This window comes from Sebastes fasciatus, chromosome 21 (genome assembly GCF_043250625.1).
Source record: "Sebastes fasciatus isolate fSebFas1 chromosome 21, fSebFas1.pri, whole genome shotgun sequence".
Taxonomy (NCBI): Eukaryota; Metazoa; Chordata; class Actinopteri; order Perciformes; family Sebastidae; genus Sebastes; species Sebastes fasciatus.
In genome coordinates this window covers 12,883,692-12,902,308 of record NC_133815.1, presented here as the reverse complement: position 1 = coordinate 12,902,308, position 18,617 = coordinate 12,883,692, and the positions used below count along the sequence as shown (strand labels likewise).

General features: G+C 43.5%; 1 protein-coding gene across 5 annotated transcripts in view; it reads left to right on the top strand.

Annotated features, from left to right (window-relative positions):
* The window catches only part of stau2 (staufen double-stranded RNA binding protein 2), a 100,806-nt gene that overhangs the window by 46,218 nt on the left and 35,971 nt on the right, over positions 1–18,617 (top strand). For all 5 annotated transcript variants that reach the window (XM_074621322.1, XM_074621318.1, XM_074621319.1 and 2 more), the window contains exons 11-12: positions 2,249–2,306; positions 9,136–9,500. In XM_074621322.1, coding sequence (XP_074477423.1) covers positions 2,249–2,306; positions 9,136–9,500 — 423 coding nt within the window. The remainder of the gene's footprint in view (positions 1–2,248; positions 2,307–9,135; positions 9,501–18,617) is intronic.

The window sequence follows — 18,617 nt, the reverse complement described above, 5'->3', positions numbered from 1 at the left end:
TGGGGCCGGCAGCAAAATGTATTTTAGCCACCTAAATGAAAGGCCCACATAAAAAAATCGGTTTAAGCATACTGTATATTTTGAATATTTTCGCCAGTTTACCTTGCCATGAGACAATTAACAATTCAATAATTCATTCATTGCCGATCTTCAACCTTCTTTGCATCATTACAATGTGGGTAGTATAATTTCCCTCCGTATGTACAGTCTGTAGTTCGAACAACAGCCCTAGAACTGGGCGTCATCCAGTGAACTTCTGCTGCCAAACGAGCGGGGAGCTCTGTGTGCTGGCAACATGGAGGGAAGTTAAACATTGTTCATTTGCATATACTATATATATAGGATGTCTTGTCATTGCTATTCTAGCCACGCTAGCAGCAGGCCTGCAGGGATAGTGATGTTTGTTGGTGGATAAAGCCGAGCATACATGATCAGCGGTGAAGCGCTCTGCACTGGCTGTGTCAATGTTTTCCTATGGGGAGAGTGGTGCCGCCCGACGAGGGGGAAGCGCTACCCTCGATGTGGCGCAACGCTGGAAACTGCCACCGAGCAAAGTTCAAATTATTTCAACTTTGACCTCGGTTGCTGCTGACCTTTTTTTTAAAGCACAACCAATGAGATAACGGCTGCAACGGTTGTTATTGCCTAAAAACGGTGAATGTTGTTCCTTGCCCACTTTTCGATGACTCGTTTATACCTGTACTGCGCTTTGCCTCTGCAAGGCTCTGCGTCCCACCTCAGAGTACATTTCTTATCACGTGATGGCAACATAACTGTGCATGTACGCTGATGGATTACATAAACCGCTTCTATTTCGTCTTCACGCTATCTCATCTGCACTGTGCAGAATTCCAGAAATCCTGACGCTTCAGTCGATTCCCAGATTCATCACGAGTTCCCAGCGTGGCTGACACGGTCAACCTATTATGTAACCTGCTCAGCTCCCCTGAACCGAATGTGTTTTGCAAGCAACCATTGATCACCATCATCTTTATTCACCTCGTTGGTTTTCAAGCTCAAGGGAGCAGATTAAGATAGCGATGGTGTTACATAACCCGGCTCTCTGTAAATATTCAGCGCTCCCCAGACAGCTCATTAGTTAGATATAGTACTGTATGTACCGCTGCATATATCTTATTCAGACAGCCATAGCATACCGTACCGAAAGGATGACACTTGCTCTTATCAAGATGTCTGTGAACTCGTTTTCTCCAAAGGAACCACAACCCCGTGCAGTTCGCCTTCATCCTCATGCTAAACAGTCAACTCTTTTTTTCAGTTTGGTCTTTTGATGTAGTTACCTCTGACAAATTTCTAAAGCTTCAGCATATCAGTCTCTGAAAGTGTTGAACCCTCTGCACGCTGCCCCAGTTGCATGTGTCGACAAGGAAATGTCAAACGTTGCACACAAGTTATTGAATTTCTGTTTGCATCATTGCGTGGTTTATGTGTTAGCCCTAGAAACTACCATGTTTTGATGTCTAAGATTTCAGATAAACGAGAGGCTGCCGCACTGGAAATAAGCAAGTCTCACTGTTTTAATCTAATTCCTGGCAAGAGGTGAGACCTTTCTGGTTACACTCAAGGCAGGATATTTAGACAGAATGGAGTTAGTGGCTGTGCATTGGCCTGACAACTCTGAAAACATCTCTATAAGAGCTAGTTGGACGGCCTACTTCTCATTAGATCCTCAGACAACCCCGAGCTCCATGGAGTGATTTGCCAAGCGCCTGTTTTGCAGGAAAGCTTGTCTCTCTTTAGATCTCTCTCTTTCCGTCCTCCCCTTCTTTTGGGAGCTGTGTTGCACTACATTCCCACCGTGGGATTGTGGGTGATCTGTGCAAAAGTGTGAAGAGACTTGATGAGGGGGAGTATTAAAGGGGGGGGTGCATTTGTTTACAGCCGTGTCATCTCCTCAGCTGTCGCACACATCAGAAATGTTCTGTTTCACACACGTGTGTTTGTGGCTGTGTGTGTTTGTGCAGGCAGACGCGCATACCACAGCAGAAGTAGCACATTGAATAGGAGGCTTTTTCAGCTTCTAAACACTGACAACCCCCCTAATTAAGTAGCTGGCCTAGACAGACACTAGGCTCCTTAAGCATCCCCTCCTGTGAGCGCTCGTCTCTTTGTGGTCCAAACAGTAGGAAGGAACTCGTCTGACATGCGTGAAGAAGCTGTCTGTTCAAGAATCTACATCTCTCTTATCTCCCCCCTTTCTCTCCTCCTTCTCTCCGCATCACTACAGATGGACAACAAAGGCTGGAACGGACAAAAGGCGTCATTTACCGAAGCGACGAGTAACAGTGAGTATCCGCACGTCTCCCTGTGTCTCTATCCACTTCCTTCTCCTCCTCCTCTCCGGCTCTCCACCGCTCCCTCCATCCCGCAGGTGGTTTTAGCCGCCGTGACGGCCCGGCGTTTAATCTCTGTGACTGGTCAATGGGCTTCTGACTGTCAGCTTAATCGGCCGTGCGTCCTCGTGGGGAGCCTGCGAATTCAGGCTCATTCACGCAGGCTTACAGGGCCGGCACACTGAGGCCCACCGGGGAGTCCCCCCACTGCCTTCCTGTGCATAAAAAAAAAACCTAGCCTTTCACTCAGGATTAACACACAAGCACTCTGGAGCACAGATGCACACACACACACACACACATACCCATAATCCTACACACAAAACGGTGAGGCAGGATATATGATGATATGATATGAGGATATATATGAAGCAAGATATATCTTACTTAGCTGTGTGTCTCTGCCACATACCAGCTGTAGACAAAATAAGATAAAGACCTCATGAAAAAGCACTGGAACTCTATAGCAACTTAATCATTACAAAGAATGATACAAGGGAAGCTCATATTAACCCATTACTGATATAGAATAAAGTACATTACATAGTAGTTTACACTGTATATCATTACCCTTTTAATTAGCTTGTGACTGTTCATCTTTGTTGATGCAGTTTTTGCAGTTGCAAGTTTAGAGGCAGCTCTCTTCAACATATAGAATCATTTAAATTTGACATTCATGATCCCCAGAGTCGTGAGGAACATTTTTTAGTGAAACGTGTCAACAACTGTTCAAGGGATTTCTATGAAGTTTGGTACAGATATTCATGTCCACCTCAGGATGATGGATGATGTGTAACGCTGGTAATCCCGTGACTTTTCATCTAGCATCAAAATTCCAATTTGTCCAATACTTCGGTTTATAACCAGTGGCCAGCTTCCAGGTCTGAAAAGTGAAGCCAATGTGGAAATGCCTTAAACCTGCATTCTTTCTAACAGCCAGCAGGGGGCGACTCCTCTGGTTGCAAAACGAAGTCAGATTGTATAGAAGTCTATGAGAAAATGAGCCTACTTCTAACTTTATTTATTACCTCAGTAAACATTGTAAACATGAGTTTATGGTCTCAATCGTTAGTTTCAAATCTTCTTCAATACAGCATGATGTTCATTTAGTAAATTATGGTCCCATTTAGAGTCAAATAGACCATAAAGCAGGGGATGCGTTAGTGCGTGGCTACCTTGTGATTGACAGGTCACTACCACGGCGTTGTGTGTTCTGTAGGTTGTCCACGTTTTCATCTTACAACTTTAACCCGCTCACAGTGTGTTTTTAGTTCATAAAAGTTAATTATAACCTTTTTGGTTGCCTAAAAATTTCTTAATCATTAGCTCCACCCTCTTGTGTTACTGTTGGTTGCAAAAAACCAAGATGGTGATGATCAAAATGCCAAACTCGAGGCTTCAAAACTGCAGTCCACAAACCAAAGTGTGACGTCACAGTGACTCGTCCACTTCTTATATACAGTCTATGTTTATAACCAAATACGTTCAAAACTAATATCATTCCCATCGTCCTCAACTGTACTGTGTGTGTTGTGCAAATTAGCAAATGTTAAACAGGCTAAACAAAGATGGTAAACATGGTTTACATCATACCTGCTGAACATCAGCATGTTAACATTGTCATCGTGAGTATTTTATCATGCTGACGCTAGCATGTAGCTCAAAGCACCTCTGTGCCTCAGAGCTGCTTGCATGGCTGTGAACTGTCTCACATTGAAACCCAGGCCCCTTTTTATAGCTGACAAATGCTGTTATATCATATGAGATTCCCCCTTCGCTGCAGTAAACTGACAATAACCTGTTTATTTAACTGCATGTAAACATGCGGCTACGTCTCCGTTCATCTGTCTCTGTCAAAGACGAAACCAGATATGAGACAAATGCAGAGACATGGGAAAGACAGCCCTCCTTAGTCATCAAACATCCTCCCATTTGTGGACATTTTTTAACTGTAGACAAATACAAAATGACAGGATTTATGTATGAATTTGCATGGGAATGTGATGGTCTTAAGGGACATTTCATTTAGAGAGGGGGGACCCTTCGCTGAAAGGCGTAAGGATGCAATTTTCTCGGAAACAGCTGTTGTCTATCAGCTGTATCTGTTAAGTTGGCTGTCTTGTCTAAAAACAAATGAGAGAGCTTTCCTCTCACCAAAGTCAAACGCTATTTCAAGATTCTATTTTCAGTTGTTTTTCTTGTCTCCAGAGTCTGGCAGCAATGTCACTTTTCCATTTATTCCACATGGCGTGGCAGTTAGGCAAGCTAATATTTAATACAGGTGTAATAAGTTATGCAAGGAATTCACTGTCATGGTGTTGCTTAAGCAGATTAACGGGCATTGTTATGTCTGAGCTTGATGTGTGGTGATGCCCCAGCTTGATAAAAGGACGCACCGCAAGCAGTTTCACGCTGAATGCCAGCAAAGTAAATGTCAGCAGCTTGAGAACGAGCAGTTTAGGGGACAAATGAACAGTGTGTGTGTGTGTGTGTGTGTGTGTGTGTGTGTGTGAGATGTGGAGCAGCAGAGTGGAAAACAAACAGATAGCCTTATTAGATTCGAATGTGCTGTCGTCACTTTGGGTCTAATAGGGGCTTTTGGCAGCGCTGCAGTGCTCTGCCATGGGGTATCCAGCTTCAGTTATCATGTTGTAAAGTACAAAGCAGATTGGTAAGACTCGGACCTCTCGTGTTTTGCCCATTGCTGGACCCGATATACACAATCCAGATGAGAGCTGAGCCCCTGCCACAACTTTTATAGCCCTCATATGTGTGATTTAGTCCAATTCTCTGAAAGATATATCATCTAAATTATGTTTATAGATACATGGTTGTTCTCTTGGATAAACTATTTTGGTGGTTGTGGTTTCTATGGTAGCCCGAGCTCCAGGAATTGCCCAATACCTCCAGAGTAGAGCCCCGTGGGAAACAAAGTCTTCCTTATTTGGTGATTATTCCTATTGTTGGCTCGGAGCGTGTCTGTGGTCCCATGCCATTCCCCGCTCCTAGTTTATCTCACACTCAGCTGGAGGCGCAACTATCTGCTAATTACCTCTTTAAAGTTGCCCAAACCGCACACACACACTCACACGACGCTAATGACTGAATAATGTTTATTGCATAAACACCATTTACAACTCATTTAAACAGATACAGCTGGTCCCAGTTTTCTGCGTGTCTCTGAGTGCTGAATGGAAGATGGTTCTGGTTTGTCCGTTGTTTTGATTGACTGTGCAGTTTATTGAATAGAAGTGGGAATCAGTTTGCAGAATTGCAGCGTACTCAGTTAAAAATAAGCTCTCTGGCATCAGGGATGATTTTAGTGAAAACAAAAAGAGAATTGTTTGTCAGCTCGTGACAAACTTTACAAGTGTTTAAATTACAGGAGCTGTTTCACAGCTAAGTTCCTTTCCACTAATAAATACAAGTTTACAGGGATTTTAAAGTTCAAGTTGAAACAGGTGACAATCTTGTTTTTGTTTTTTCAAGTGGTTTAGCTTCTCACCTTGCTGCGGTAGTGTAAAGTGCACTCCAGGGCGTGTCAGGACACTGTGACATCATTGTTGGGTGTGGTTGCAGATTCAGCAGTGCACACCCAACCACGCCCTTCAGTGATGCTGGCGATAGGTGCAACTGGAGAGGGCAATAAAACACTGGTTATAAACCTTTAGATTTCAGTCCTGGTTGATTTTGCAGACACCTGAGATTAGTGGTGGTAACAGGAAGTAGGTTTTAACATGATCGACTGCGATAATGACGTTTAAAATGCATTTAAATCCTGCACGGGAAAGGCGGACTCCACCAGCGACATTAAAAACTACAACAAAGATTCACTTACAGACTGTCATGCTCAATGGCTATGTAAAAAACATTGTCTATAAATAGTATAACAAAAGGGTGTGATGTGATGAATGTGTGTTTGATATGTCTCAAATGTCTTGTTTTGTCCACAACTCAAAGATATTCAGTTTACTGTCATAGAGGAGTAAAGAAACCAGAAAATATTCACATTTAAGAAGCTGGAATCAGAGAATTTATTTTCTTAAAAGATTACTAAAACCGATTATTCGATTATCAAAATAGTTGGCGATTGACGTAATAGTTGACACCTAATCGATTAATCGTTGCAGCTCTAAATGTGGTATATTAACATCCAAAAAATGGGTTAACTGTATCATAGTGGTTGGTTGTACCTGAGAAAACATACAAACTGTTCTCTACACACCTACACAGCTGTCATTGGCCAGCTATACTCCACATAAAGAGCATCGCTGCATTATGTAAAGCAAAGTGGAAGAAAATAGGTAAATGTGTCACAGGCTATAGCGCTCTGTCCTTCCATTCTTGCTCTTCTACATGAAACACACACACACACACACCTCAGGCACCCAGAAGCGCTCATTGTGTGTGTGGTTGTGTCCTCTGTGTTGTGTGATCTGTGGGATGCAACGCTGCAACAAACAGGGTGGCTTAGAGACAGGAAGGGAGTGTAAAAAGAAAGAAGAAAAAGAAGTAAGAAGAGAGTGATTTTTCTCCCTTCTATTCCCATGGGTATTGCAGCAGGGCTTTTCACTCGAGTTGCCACATTTCATTTCCTGCTGTGCATATGTGTGTGTGTGTGTGTGTGTGTCTGTGCATGTGTGAACTATGCGAAGGTCTTGCTCCACCGTGGTGATTTATAGCGGCGGGCTCTGGCCCTATCTGTTTTCGATCAGTCTCATGCTTGGCTCTGGCTTCCCTCCAGCGCTCCCCTGGCCCACCGGACGCCGAGTCTGGGTGGGACCCCTCCGAAACTGCCTGGAAGCAGCACCACAAACACACTCTCCCTTACTCTTTCTCATTCCCCCCCCCCTCTACTCCTCAGCCTCACTGTGCTTCTCCCCTTTCCCCAAACTTCATGTACACAATTTCACAATCTCTACCCAGCATCCTCACGCACAAACGCACTCCGTCACTCTTACTTCTTCTCCTCTCTTAACTGTCTCTCCTCCTTTGTCTCACTCTTGCTCTTTCTTGCTCTCACGCTCTCTCGCTTGCCATCTGACACCAGCTTCGAGCACTCAATCACATGCAAACATGCAAACATCCTCGCAGGCACGCCCACGCACACTTAGAGCAGACAATCACACACACTCACATGGATTACATTCGCTGCCCCCTTCCCAGCTCGCGCCCCACCCACCCCCCCTCCAACACAATATTCTTTGTCCACAGCTGATGTCATGTTGGCTAACACCTTTCATTTTTTGTGATCCACTCAGAATGTGCAGGCCTGCGAGTTTTACTTGCGTAAATTCTAATTAAAGTTGTCATCATGATTGGGAGGGGGGGGGCGAAAAATCCTAACAGTTGTGTCATTGCTGGCATGGGGCAGTTTGTTGTAGTATGAGTAATAAGTCCTGGATTTCATTGCTGTTTCCTTCGGCTTTGCTGCTCCTCTGGAAAGGACCTTCATTGTTCATAATGGGAAATAACTGTCTGCAGGGTCTCAGAAACTTTAGACAAGAGCGAAGCTACAAGTGCGCAGAACTCTTCTTTCTTTGTATGTGTGTGTGTGATGGTAATGTTAACTCAAACAGGAAGTGGCCTGTCAGTCATGCGCTCACTCCAGCGCTTTCCCCCAGCTGTTGGCCCGTGCGCACACACAAACAAGCGCACACAGACGTACGCACACACACACAGCTGGTCTTCCTGTCTCTGGTGACCTTGGCTGGGCTTCGGAGGCTCCGCATGGTTTTCACATCCACTCATCCCCACCTCCTCTTCCATCTGTACTGGCTCCAAAGCTCATCCTTCTCTTTTATCCTTTTCTCTCTCCCTTTCGCATCTTTTTTCACATTCCTGTCTCTCGCTTTCATCGCAGCCACAAAGTGTTGGTGTTTCCTCCTTCCACCTGTCACGACCATTTCAGGACAGTGATGTCAGAGCGCAGGGGGAAGCCAACATAAACGAACGACATTCAAATGGTCTGGAATCGGAACATAGTCTTGGAGCGCTGTTGTGCTCAGCTGGCTAGGTCCGCAGCGTATCTGGGTCGAGCTGCGTCCTGTTACAGAAAAGCTGGTCAGAGTCGCCTCGGGCCTCTCAGATCCAAATAGATCGGGACGCTTCCTCTACTTCCTTCCGAAGTATTCTCACAAAGAACCTTGATCTGAGGCCGAACCGGCTTCTGAGTTCTGTTGGGTCCGCGTTTGAAGACAAGTTGAAGCGGGATGCCGGTTAGCTGACAGCGCTGTTTCCCATCAATGATGAAGTCATAACCGCTTTGTTGATATTGGTAGATGCTCCGTTTGTGTCTGTGTGTTTGTGTTTGAGAGTGAGAAAGAAAGAGGCTGTGTGTGTGTTTCCCAGCAGACACTTTGATAGTGCTCGGAACTGCCAAACCACATGAAACTGTCATCTGCGTTCGGCGATGGGATGCCAGTTTTGGGAGCCAGCACACACACACAAATGGACATGGTTAGACACACACGCATACACACACACACACACACACACCCTGGCATTGTCCTGTAGTGTATGAGTGTGCAAATCATTTCAACGGCTAATAATGAGAGCCATAATAACATTTTTCTCTCATCTCTGTCCAACAATCTCCTACCTTTGTCCCTTTCTGCTCCTCTCTAAACCTTGTGACCTCATCTATACATCAACACTGTTTCTGCCCATTACATCTCTATCTGCTCCTCCACTCCTCATCTTCATCCATTTATCCATTCATCCAACCAACCCTTATTTTGTTCCACTTTTCTCTCCTCCCCCTCTCCCTTGACCCCTCCAGCCCAGAAGGGTCTGCTCCACCTCAGCCCCGACGTTTACCAGGAGATGGAGGCCAGCAGGAAGCAGGGGGGCAGCGCTCCGGGCCCCGGCAGCAACAGCGGCGGCGGCTCCGTCAACTACATGACATCCAAAGACATGGGGCCCTGCTCTGCCCCGCTGCCACCTGGACACCCTCCGTACTACAGCAGCTCCGGCTCCTCACCCAGCCCGACCGCCACCATGGCCAGGGAGCTGCTGCTCAACGGTCAGTCGCCCACGGGCGACGCCTCCCTATCCATGAAGGGGAAGAACTCTACCCTGCCCTGCGGCATCTCGGTGCAGCCTGCACAGCAGCTGGACTACCTGGCTCGCATCCAGGGCTTCCAGGTGAGATGCGACTTCAAGGGTGTCTGTAGATCCAGAAAAAGGTCTAAAATATATACAGTGAATGGAAATTGTAGTATCTAGTCTTACTTCATTAGCTTTGGCAATCTTTCCTATTGGTAATAATAATAATTCCTGGATCAAATTCGACCTATATTACTTTACACGGTTTCCCCCAAGAAATTGGTTAGCAAAGGTGGTAAGCTACTACGAAGCAACACGATGTGATTGATCAATCACCTGCTGAGCTGAATCAGACAGATCCTGATGCGTCTCGTTTTGTTATCAATCTAGTTACCAGATGATGGTTTAAACAGTCGCCTCACTCATTAAATATGTTGTCTTTGTTATGATATAGCGCCGCTGCACATTCGCCTGAAGCTTAAAGGGGAACACCACCTAAATGAAGAATTCCACTATGTTATGTCCATGGCCTAGGAAAGTTCAATCAGTATTTGTGAACATGAGACACTCTCTCTCAAAGCCAGAAACCAGAGAAGTAAGTCTCAAATGTTTGGTACAATGTCTGGAGCTGCTCCATTGACAATGAATGACAGACTGATTTTATGGAGCCACAGAATGTTTGTTTTTCTTCTTTTTACCCAAATGAGCTTTATTATTGTATTATTGTAGTGTTGTCAGTTAGGAAACAGAAAATGTTCCCATATACTCAGAACGTTCCCCCGGGTACTGTCAGTGTCATCTAGAACATCTCTCCCTATTCATTGTCTATGGAGCAGCTCCAGACTTTTTGAGTTTTAGCACTCTAGTTTATGGATTTTGGGAGAGAGTTGTTCATGTTTACTAATATTTCTTGGACTGTCTTAAACCATAGGAATAACAAGTATGCATTTTGAAACTGAGATTAGTTCCCCTTTAAGAAGCTTAATATTATATTTCACAAAAAACAGCCATTTCTTCTGACGTTAAAGAGGAGATTTTTATTTCAGGCATGCACCGGGCACCTCTACCATAACATTCTGCGGGAAACCTGCTTATTGTAGTTGTCCATGCACACCGTTTTCCTGTGCAACTTTGGTTTTATGTTTTGTTTACAACCTTTCTGTTACCTGCAGTTAATTCGGTGAGTATGATTTAATAATAAGTGATAGAAATGATGGCCACAATAGACCATAGTTGTATAAAAGCAGAATTTTCCTTTTGCACTATGTTGGTGGCACTATGTTCCTTTTGGGTAAAAGCCATCAAGGAGGCCACCATGCTGGTAGTAGGCATGCAATTGTTTCCAATTTCATATTTCTTCCACTTGTATGGAATGCAGGCTTGTATTTCATTTTAACTGCCATAAATCAGGTCTTAAAAGTCATAATTTAAAGTTGGTTTAAATCGTCACCCGGTGGTACGGTCGTACAGTATGAGCACACGCTGAAGTGACAGCACAGATGTTAGCATGACCGTGCGTAAATATGACCCCCCACACACACACATACACACATTCCTGCCATGATTCTTCTCCCTCTGAGGCATCGCTGTAAATAAGAATGTGGTCTTGGTCACCCTGTGTGGTTATGAAGAAGTAATGTTGTACAAAGCCACACACACACACACACACACACACACCACTTAAAAGCTCATAAGCGATGCAGGCTTTATACATGCAGCAGTTACAGGTGATTTGAGGTGGAGGAGAGTAATGAGAGTGGTGCTCCTAAAGGAACAAGTGGACTGCTCAATAACACACTATCCGTTTCCTGTTTCTCACTGTGGACATTATTGGCAGGCTATGGATTTAGAGCTGGAACTAAACCTCACAGGTGCTTCTGTCATTACCAGGCCGGACACACACACAGAACAGAAACACACACTCGCTGTTGGCACCGTTGTGTGTAAAAAGAGAGACAGCCCGGTGTCTGTTTTAATCAGTGCCGGCCGATCTGCGGCGGTGCATACCGTGCCACTGATACCAGCGCCTGTTCATTTAAGCTGCAGATGCTTTTTATCAGTTTGAGCGAAAACATTTTATCTTAACCTGCTGAGGGTTCCTTTGAAAGGCCTTTGTTATTGCTCTGAGCCTTCCTGTGTGTGTGTGTAACCTGAGAGAGCTCCGCTGCCCGGCCAAGCCCAAATACACTTGTACATATGCACACACACACACACATACACACACACACACACACACAGCAGGTTCTGTTTAATGGAAATGGAAGAGTTGGGCTAAGCCTGTGTGTGAAGTTTAAGTCCTTGTCGTTCTCATACTGCACTAACCATCTCGCATAAATATGAGTTATTAGTTATCTTTACCGGCATTGATCTGAGTAAATAAATACACACACAAGCATCTCGCTTATTTCCATGTGCGTGTGTGTGTGTGTGTGTGGAGGAATTCAGGCTGTAATTGAGACATGCAGACAATATGTGTTCTATTGAGGGGATGTTTCATATCATGTGGGTTTGTAATGAGAACCTCTGGTTGCCTACAAACTCATGTTAGGCTGACTTTTTAAGGCTTATGTATTCTTATGTGTTTTTGTGGGCTAAACCGCCACAGATTTTTTTATGTTTTTGCCAAAAAATGCACTTGCCTGCTTTTCCACTGGACACGTAATGTGCAGCTTTGCGTCGAGCCGGCTTTCTCTCGACCACACTCGACAACAAACATGCGCTCAGATCCACCGCATGATTTTTTTTTTTTTTCTCTTTGTTGTAATTTGATAATAATCTCCTTGTCTGATTAGCAACTTTGTTTTTGTAATGTAATTATGTTATCCAAGTGAGCGGATTACAGTGACCGCCCAACACTGGATTAAAGCAACTAAGAAAGCACCGAGGACATTCTCATAGTGTCTGTTTCATCCATCCAGCTCCGCAGACAAAGACCCGGGCCTACCTGCTAAGCCCTTCTTTTGATTTGATTGGAAAATAGCCTCTGGTGGAAGCTCTGACTGGATAAGCAACAGTGTGTTGTACTCACGCCAGCTTGGAGCAAGGATGCTGGCACTCACTCCAGTGTGTTTGTGTGTGTGTGTGTGTGTGTGTATGTGTATGTGTATGTGTGTGTGTGTATGTGTATGTGTATGTGTGTGTGTGTGTGTGTGTGTGTGTGTATTTCCTATTAATTTGGCTGGCGTGTTGTTGGCACGGCGGGTATGTGCGCTGGAAGTAGGGCAGAAACAAAGAAGCAGGAGGTAATAGACAACACATGGACCATGGATGAAGTACTGAGTAAGAGCCACGTAACAGATTCTCCCTCTTTCTCTTTGTCCCTCTATTTCTCTCTTTGCTCTCTTTAGTTAATGATTGTTGTGTGTTGGTCTTTCTGCACCTCCATCATAATCGCTTCCTCCGTTCTTCCCTTTTGCTTCCACAAACTTACTAACTCTCTTAACGCCTCATTTTCACTGCAGGTTTCGGCTCGACTCGACTCGACTCGACTCAACTCACTGTTGGTACCAGGTCCTTTTCTCTATTTCGTTTTTCCTCTGCAGATAGTAACCCCTCAGTGTTGGTGGGATTCTTAGCTGATCGTCATAGCGACGCCGCGTGAAACTGCCGTGACATCATCTTCAACGCGACACTGAGTCCTTTCACTGGCAAACAAACAGAAGAATATCTGCACTTCGACAATTGTACGGCATAGTGTATGGCATAGTGTATGGCATAATGTATGGCATAGTGTATGGCATAGTGTATGGCATAGTGTATGGCATAGTGTATGGCATAATGTATGGCATAGTGTATGGCATAATGTATGGCATAGTGTATGGCATAGTGTATGGCATAGTGTATGGCATAGTGTATGGCATAGTGTATGGCATAATGTATGGCATAGTGTATGGCATAATGTATGGCATAGTGTATGGCATAGTTTTTTAAAAGCTGAGTCGAGTGAATAAAAAAATTGCTGTTGCTATTGATTGTAACTTGGCTGTTTATGGCAGGTTTGTGCCGGATGTCCCGTGTCGCACTAGTGACGATTCTCACTGACCAATCAGTGGTCTGCAGTGATTTAACTCCCCCTTCTACTAGAGATGTCACGGTGAGGAAATTTTCCCACCGGTTAATAAACTGGTTACAACACCGGTGTTACCGATTACACCGGACATTTTACAAGAAACGATGACACTCACTATATGTAGAGCGCTTACTTTGATCTTTAACACTGGCTGGCTTCGTCGTCGGCATGGCGATTGCCTCATTTAACGTTATGTTTCCCTTATAGCATTGGGTTTAAATCCAAAATATTGCCAAATAGGTGCTTTTGCTTTTCATTTTCGATACCAAATCCTCCGCCATCGTCTGTCAACTCTCTCTCACACGGTGTGTGTGAAATCTTTCACTTTCAGTTTGTAGCGTCCATCGTCCGACTATGTATTGATAGCACGGCGCTGATAGCGAAAATTAAGTAAATGGGTTTTATTTCTTTAAAAAAAAGCAAAAAATGACAAATGAAATTATAACACTAACTACCGCGGCGCGCCTACCTTCTAGTATCGTCTGGAACCTCGATCCGAGGTGGTACCAAATAAAAGTATTGGATACTATCCACAACTTTTGCTAATGGGAAACCAAAAAAGAGCGAGTTGAGTAGAGCCGTGCCGTACCATGCTGTGGAAATGCTGCATCCTTTCTCTCGTTGTTAGTGTAGTTTGAAAAAGTCAAAGGGTTTGACCTCGGCATTGCAGTCACCAGCTGCCCATTTACTCTGCCATCACATCACTTAATAGAGTCATCACAAATTGCCTCCGCCTCAGATTATTAACCGTTACCTCCCTTTAAAGCGAGCTGGAGATTTTTTTTATCTAGAAGATCAATGATTGATGGAAATGTAATGATTTTTTTTTTCCCATTACCTTCAAATGGAGCGGTGATACACACCTGGACTAAGTCAAATCTACTGCTTCTGAGCAGATTTATTCTCTGTCATCCCTTCACGCCTTTTTCACATGCACTTTATTTCCAATAACCTGCTTCATGGAAGACTGGAGTGTTTATCAGAGCGGCTCTCTCTGTTTGTCCGTGTCTCTGAATGCGGACTGGCAGTGGAGTTATTTAGTGGTTGAGCTAGTTAATAAAGAAGAGGGGAGTGAAAGGGGCAGAGAGAGAAAGGAAGTGTGGATGAAAGACCAGTGTGTGTGTGTGTGAGTGTGTGTGTGTGTGAGTGTGAGTGTCATCACATGCTGCTTTTATCTGTGGACCATTACTGAGAGCGATTACCCAGACATGAGTAAGACACGGTGCTGGGCATGTGTGCAACAAGGGGTGATTTTATATTCCTTTTTTACGGATAAAGATGATCTTGGTTTATCTCTGGTTCAGAAAAGATTTCCTGCTTACTCTGTGTGCATCATATTCTTTATCAAATTCATGTTTTGGATGAGTGGACTTGCTTTGTTTGAGCTACATTTTAAAGTGAGACTATAATGTAACTTTAGCTGAACAGTGGTCACTGTGGCTACAACTGACTGTATAGGAGTATTGCTTAGCATTAAGCTAAATGGCTAAACTAATGTAACAGAAGCACAAGTGGAGAAGAGTCATTAAGTCAGCAGACTGGAAAAAGTCCTTATACAGCAATATTTATATAAAGTTTGTTAATATAACAGTAACCAGAGGTGTGAATCTTCACTGGTCTCACGATTCGATACAATTACGATTCATCTGTCAACGATTCTTGATGTATCGCATCCTCAATTTTCTGTATTATTACTGAACATGGCTACTTTTTCAGTGTCTGTGTGACCCACCTCAGTACATAAACATTACAAAAATAAAACATAAATCCTTCTGCAGTGTATTGCAAATGTGCTGTAATCTCCAAAAATTAAGGTTTTTTCATCCCAACATTGTTGAATCAGAGCAGCTAATATTGGTTGTGAGTTAGCGGACTGCCGAGAGTGTTTGAATACCGTCTCTCTGCTCGTGCAAAGCACCGCCCCTCGGTGACACTCAGAGGAGAGAGGAGAGAAACCAGCGCAACAGTTAATGACAGTAAAACGCAGTAAAGACTCACACTGAGCTGACATGAAATCAAACTTCTGATTATGTTCTGTCACTGCATCGATGCAGAATTGTCCGTGTTAGAATAAGAATAATAAGAATCTTAGAATTGAGAAATTTCCACACCTCTATTCACCACCGTAAAATACTGGTCATACTAGACTAGACCAAGTAAGGCTGGAGGGTATTGAATTGAGAAATTGTGCGTTTTATTGCTAATAAATTCAACTTTATTCTTTCAAAAGTAACACAGTCCTGCTTTAAATCACGTCCATCGTGAAGACCAGTCAGTTTGACATTTAAACTGCATGTCGTCACCATTTGGTTATACTGTATATAGATTAGATGCACCTTGTTAAACCAAAGGTGCATAAAAAAACAATATGACACAGAACAGTAAGCAAAGCGTCTCATTATTTTTGCTGGGCATAACTCAGTAAGCCATATTCCTAAGTAACTGGCATGTACAGTGAAAGTAGCACCTTTTTTCAGCATGAATTACAAATTACACCCCTCTCCTGAGGTTGTGTTGAGGTTGTGCAAGAGGGAAAATATGACAGAACCACTTTGTGTATTGTAGCTGATATTATTATATATATAACAGCCTGAGTTTTTGATGAGCTGCTTAAAAAACGGTGTAACCTGATTAGTTTGTGTCATTTGAGTGCATGTGAAAGTGTGCAGAATTGGATCTCTCAAATCATTAGTACAGGATCACTCTAATGTGTGACATTAAAGGTGCAAAATGTTTATACGTGTCAGATGTTAACACTTACTGACGCAGGATATTGCACCGTTTTTAGAAATTGTTAATATCCTCTTGCATATGGCGATTTAAAGATCAACGTACTGTGCTATAACATTCCAGGTTGTGTCTGGAAGAGTTGAATGGTATCTACTGTATCCATCAGTGCCGTCCACCTGCTAAATCCAAAACGTAATAACACCGCAGCGATAGCAATCAGCTGAGTTACGTTATCTAGCCAGGGCAGGCTTAACTCGGGAGATGGATTTAGAGAGAAAGGGAGGGGCCCGCGCTCTTTGCCGTGCTGGAATCAGAACTTCCATGTTGGAAATCCCATGTTAATGAAAACACTATCCTTGGCGGGTGGCTGGTGTTGATATCCATTCAGTACAGTTCCCAGGATTTCTCACACTTTCGCGTTGTTTGCTCTCCTCTCTTCTCCGCTTCCTTCTTTGGCTGTGTCGGAGAAACCACTTCAAATGGTGCCGACTACACCTTGTACCCGGCCTGGCACTTTCTACCCTCTCTTTTTTTTTTTTCATTGCTGACTCTCTCATCTCTCTGTATCAACATCAAACGCCTGATCTGGTACAAACGTTCAAAGGACTCTTAACAGTTTGTTGCCAACCTCCTTGTCATCGTCTCATTCCTCTACTCTCTGTTTACTCTGGGATTTGCGTTAGAAAATACATTTCGGGATGGCTAATCCCACCACGTTTGATTTCTGCGGCGGAGTGATGGCTTCCAGCTGCGCTCCGCGGCATATTTGTGTGAAGAGCGATCTTCGAAAACAAGTTTTGTCTGTGGTATAAATCAGACCGTTAATGCTGTGCTGGCTCGGCGCGCAGTCTCTCTGCTTGCATGGTGGCCCTCCGTGTGCGTGTCGGTGCGTGCGTCTGTGTGTGTTTGGCAAAACTGAGTGATGATGTTTTTACACCACAATCAAGCCCATTTGCAAACCTTTAAATCAAATACCCTGAAGAGCCAGCACAGCATATTGCAAATTTGAATATGCAGCATAATTTTTTTTTTTTTCTTTACTTGCTTTTGTTCTCTGTATTTTGATAGTATTGATCAAATTTCATGTAATGCTCAACACTAGGCAGTGATAACAGCTGTGTGCCACCATGGGGAGAGGGAGGGTGTGTTAACCTGGCACTTTGTTTGGAATCTAAACAGTGCTCTACATCATCTGCACAACAGTCACTATAGAAACAGCTAGCCTGGCGCTACCCAGAGGTAAAAAAAAAAAAAAATCCACCTCGCTTGGCAGCCTCACAGAAACGTCAAGACAGAGAAGTCACTGCACCCGGCAATGAAATAGACCAGCGCATAACCACCGTAAAACCACAAATTATTATTTTTACAATTTGCTTTTGTACAGATTATACCGACAAGATGTAACGTGTTAAATAAGCCCCTTTTCCCAAGGGACAAAAAAACTCACTAACACCCACTAAGATCTGTTTTTTGTCTTTAGTGGGATAGGTTACAATCGGCATTCATTCCCAGGACAAATGACTGCCATATCACAGGTATTTATCGTCTCCAATCGGCAGAAATGGAAACATGACACCCGAGTGGACAAGCCCTTTTTCCAGCGCGATGTTATGTGACGCATTGAAGTGAATATAAAATAAATCAAATCAACATGGATTTGGACAATTATTCTGATTTATTAACATACGAAACATTCAATTAATATGATTGAAACACACCATTCTTACTTGACAGAAACAAAATAAATCTTTCAGAGCCGTCTTTATTAGTCTTTCCACTGTTCCAACAATCACCAAATCTGGTTTGAGAGTTTGAAAGAGAGACTGAATAAGTAACAGATATAAAAAAAAAAAAAGAACCATCGCATTTTCACGGTTTACTATCCCTGCTTCCGGTGCCAACCGAATGATATCGAACATGACAGAAAGAAAAACAGAAAGGCCAGGACAACAGCTCGGCATTCTCACAATGGGAAAGGAGTCCTTCGCCTATCTTTAGCGGTTTTTCCCGTGTTTAAAAAACCTGCATATACGTCCTAATTTTGATGGGAAAAGGGTATTTGTGAGTTTTGGAGGAGCTGGTAAGAGGATTTTTTTTGTCTTTTGAACAGACCCAGTTCAGCTGCTTCCCCCTGGTTCCAGTCTTTATGCTAAGCTAAGGTAGCTAATGATTGGAGCTTAATTTTAAAGCGTACTAGAGTGACATCAATCCTCTCACCTAACTCTTGACAAGAAAGCAAAAGGAGCTTATTTCCCAATGTGTTATTTCCTTACTGAAGTGATTTTAAAAGAGCGAGTCTCTTATGTGCGGCACATCATTCTGTTAAGAATTAAAGGGGAAAATGCCAGTCTGAGGAGCAGGTGGATCAAGACGCATACAACTTTTTCTTATCTAAGAAACATACAGTCGTCTTTGTT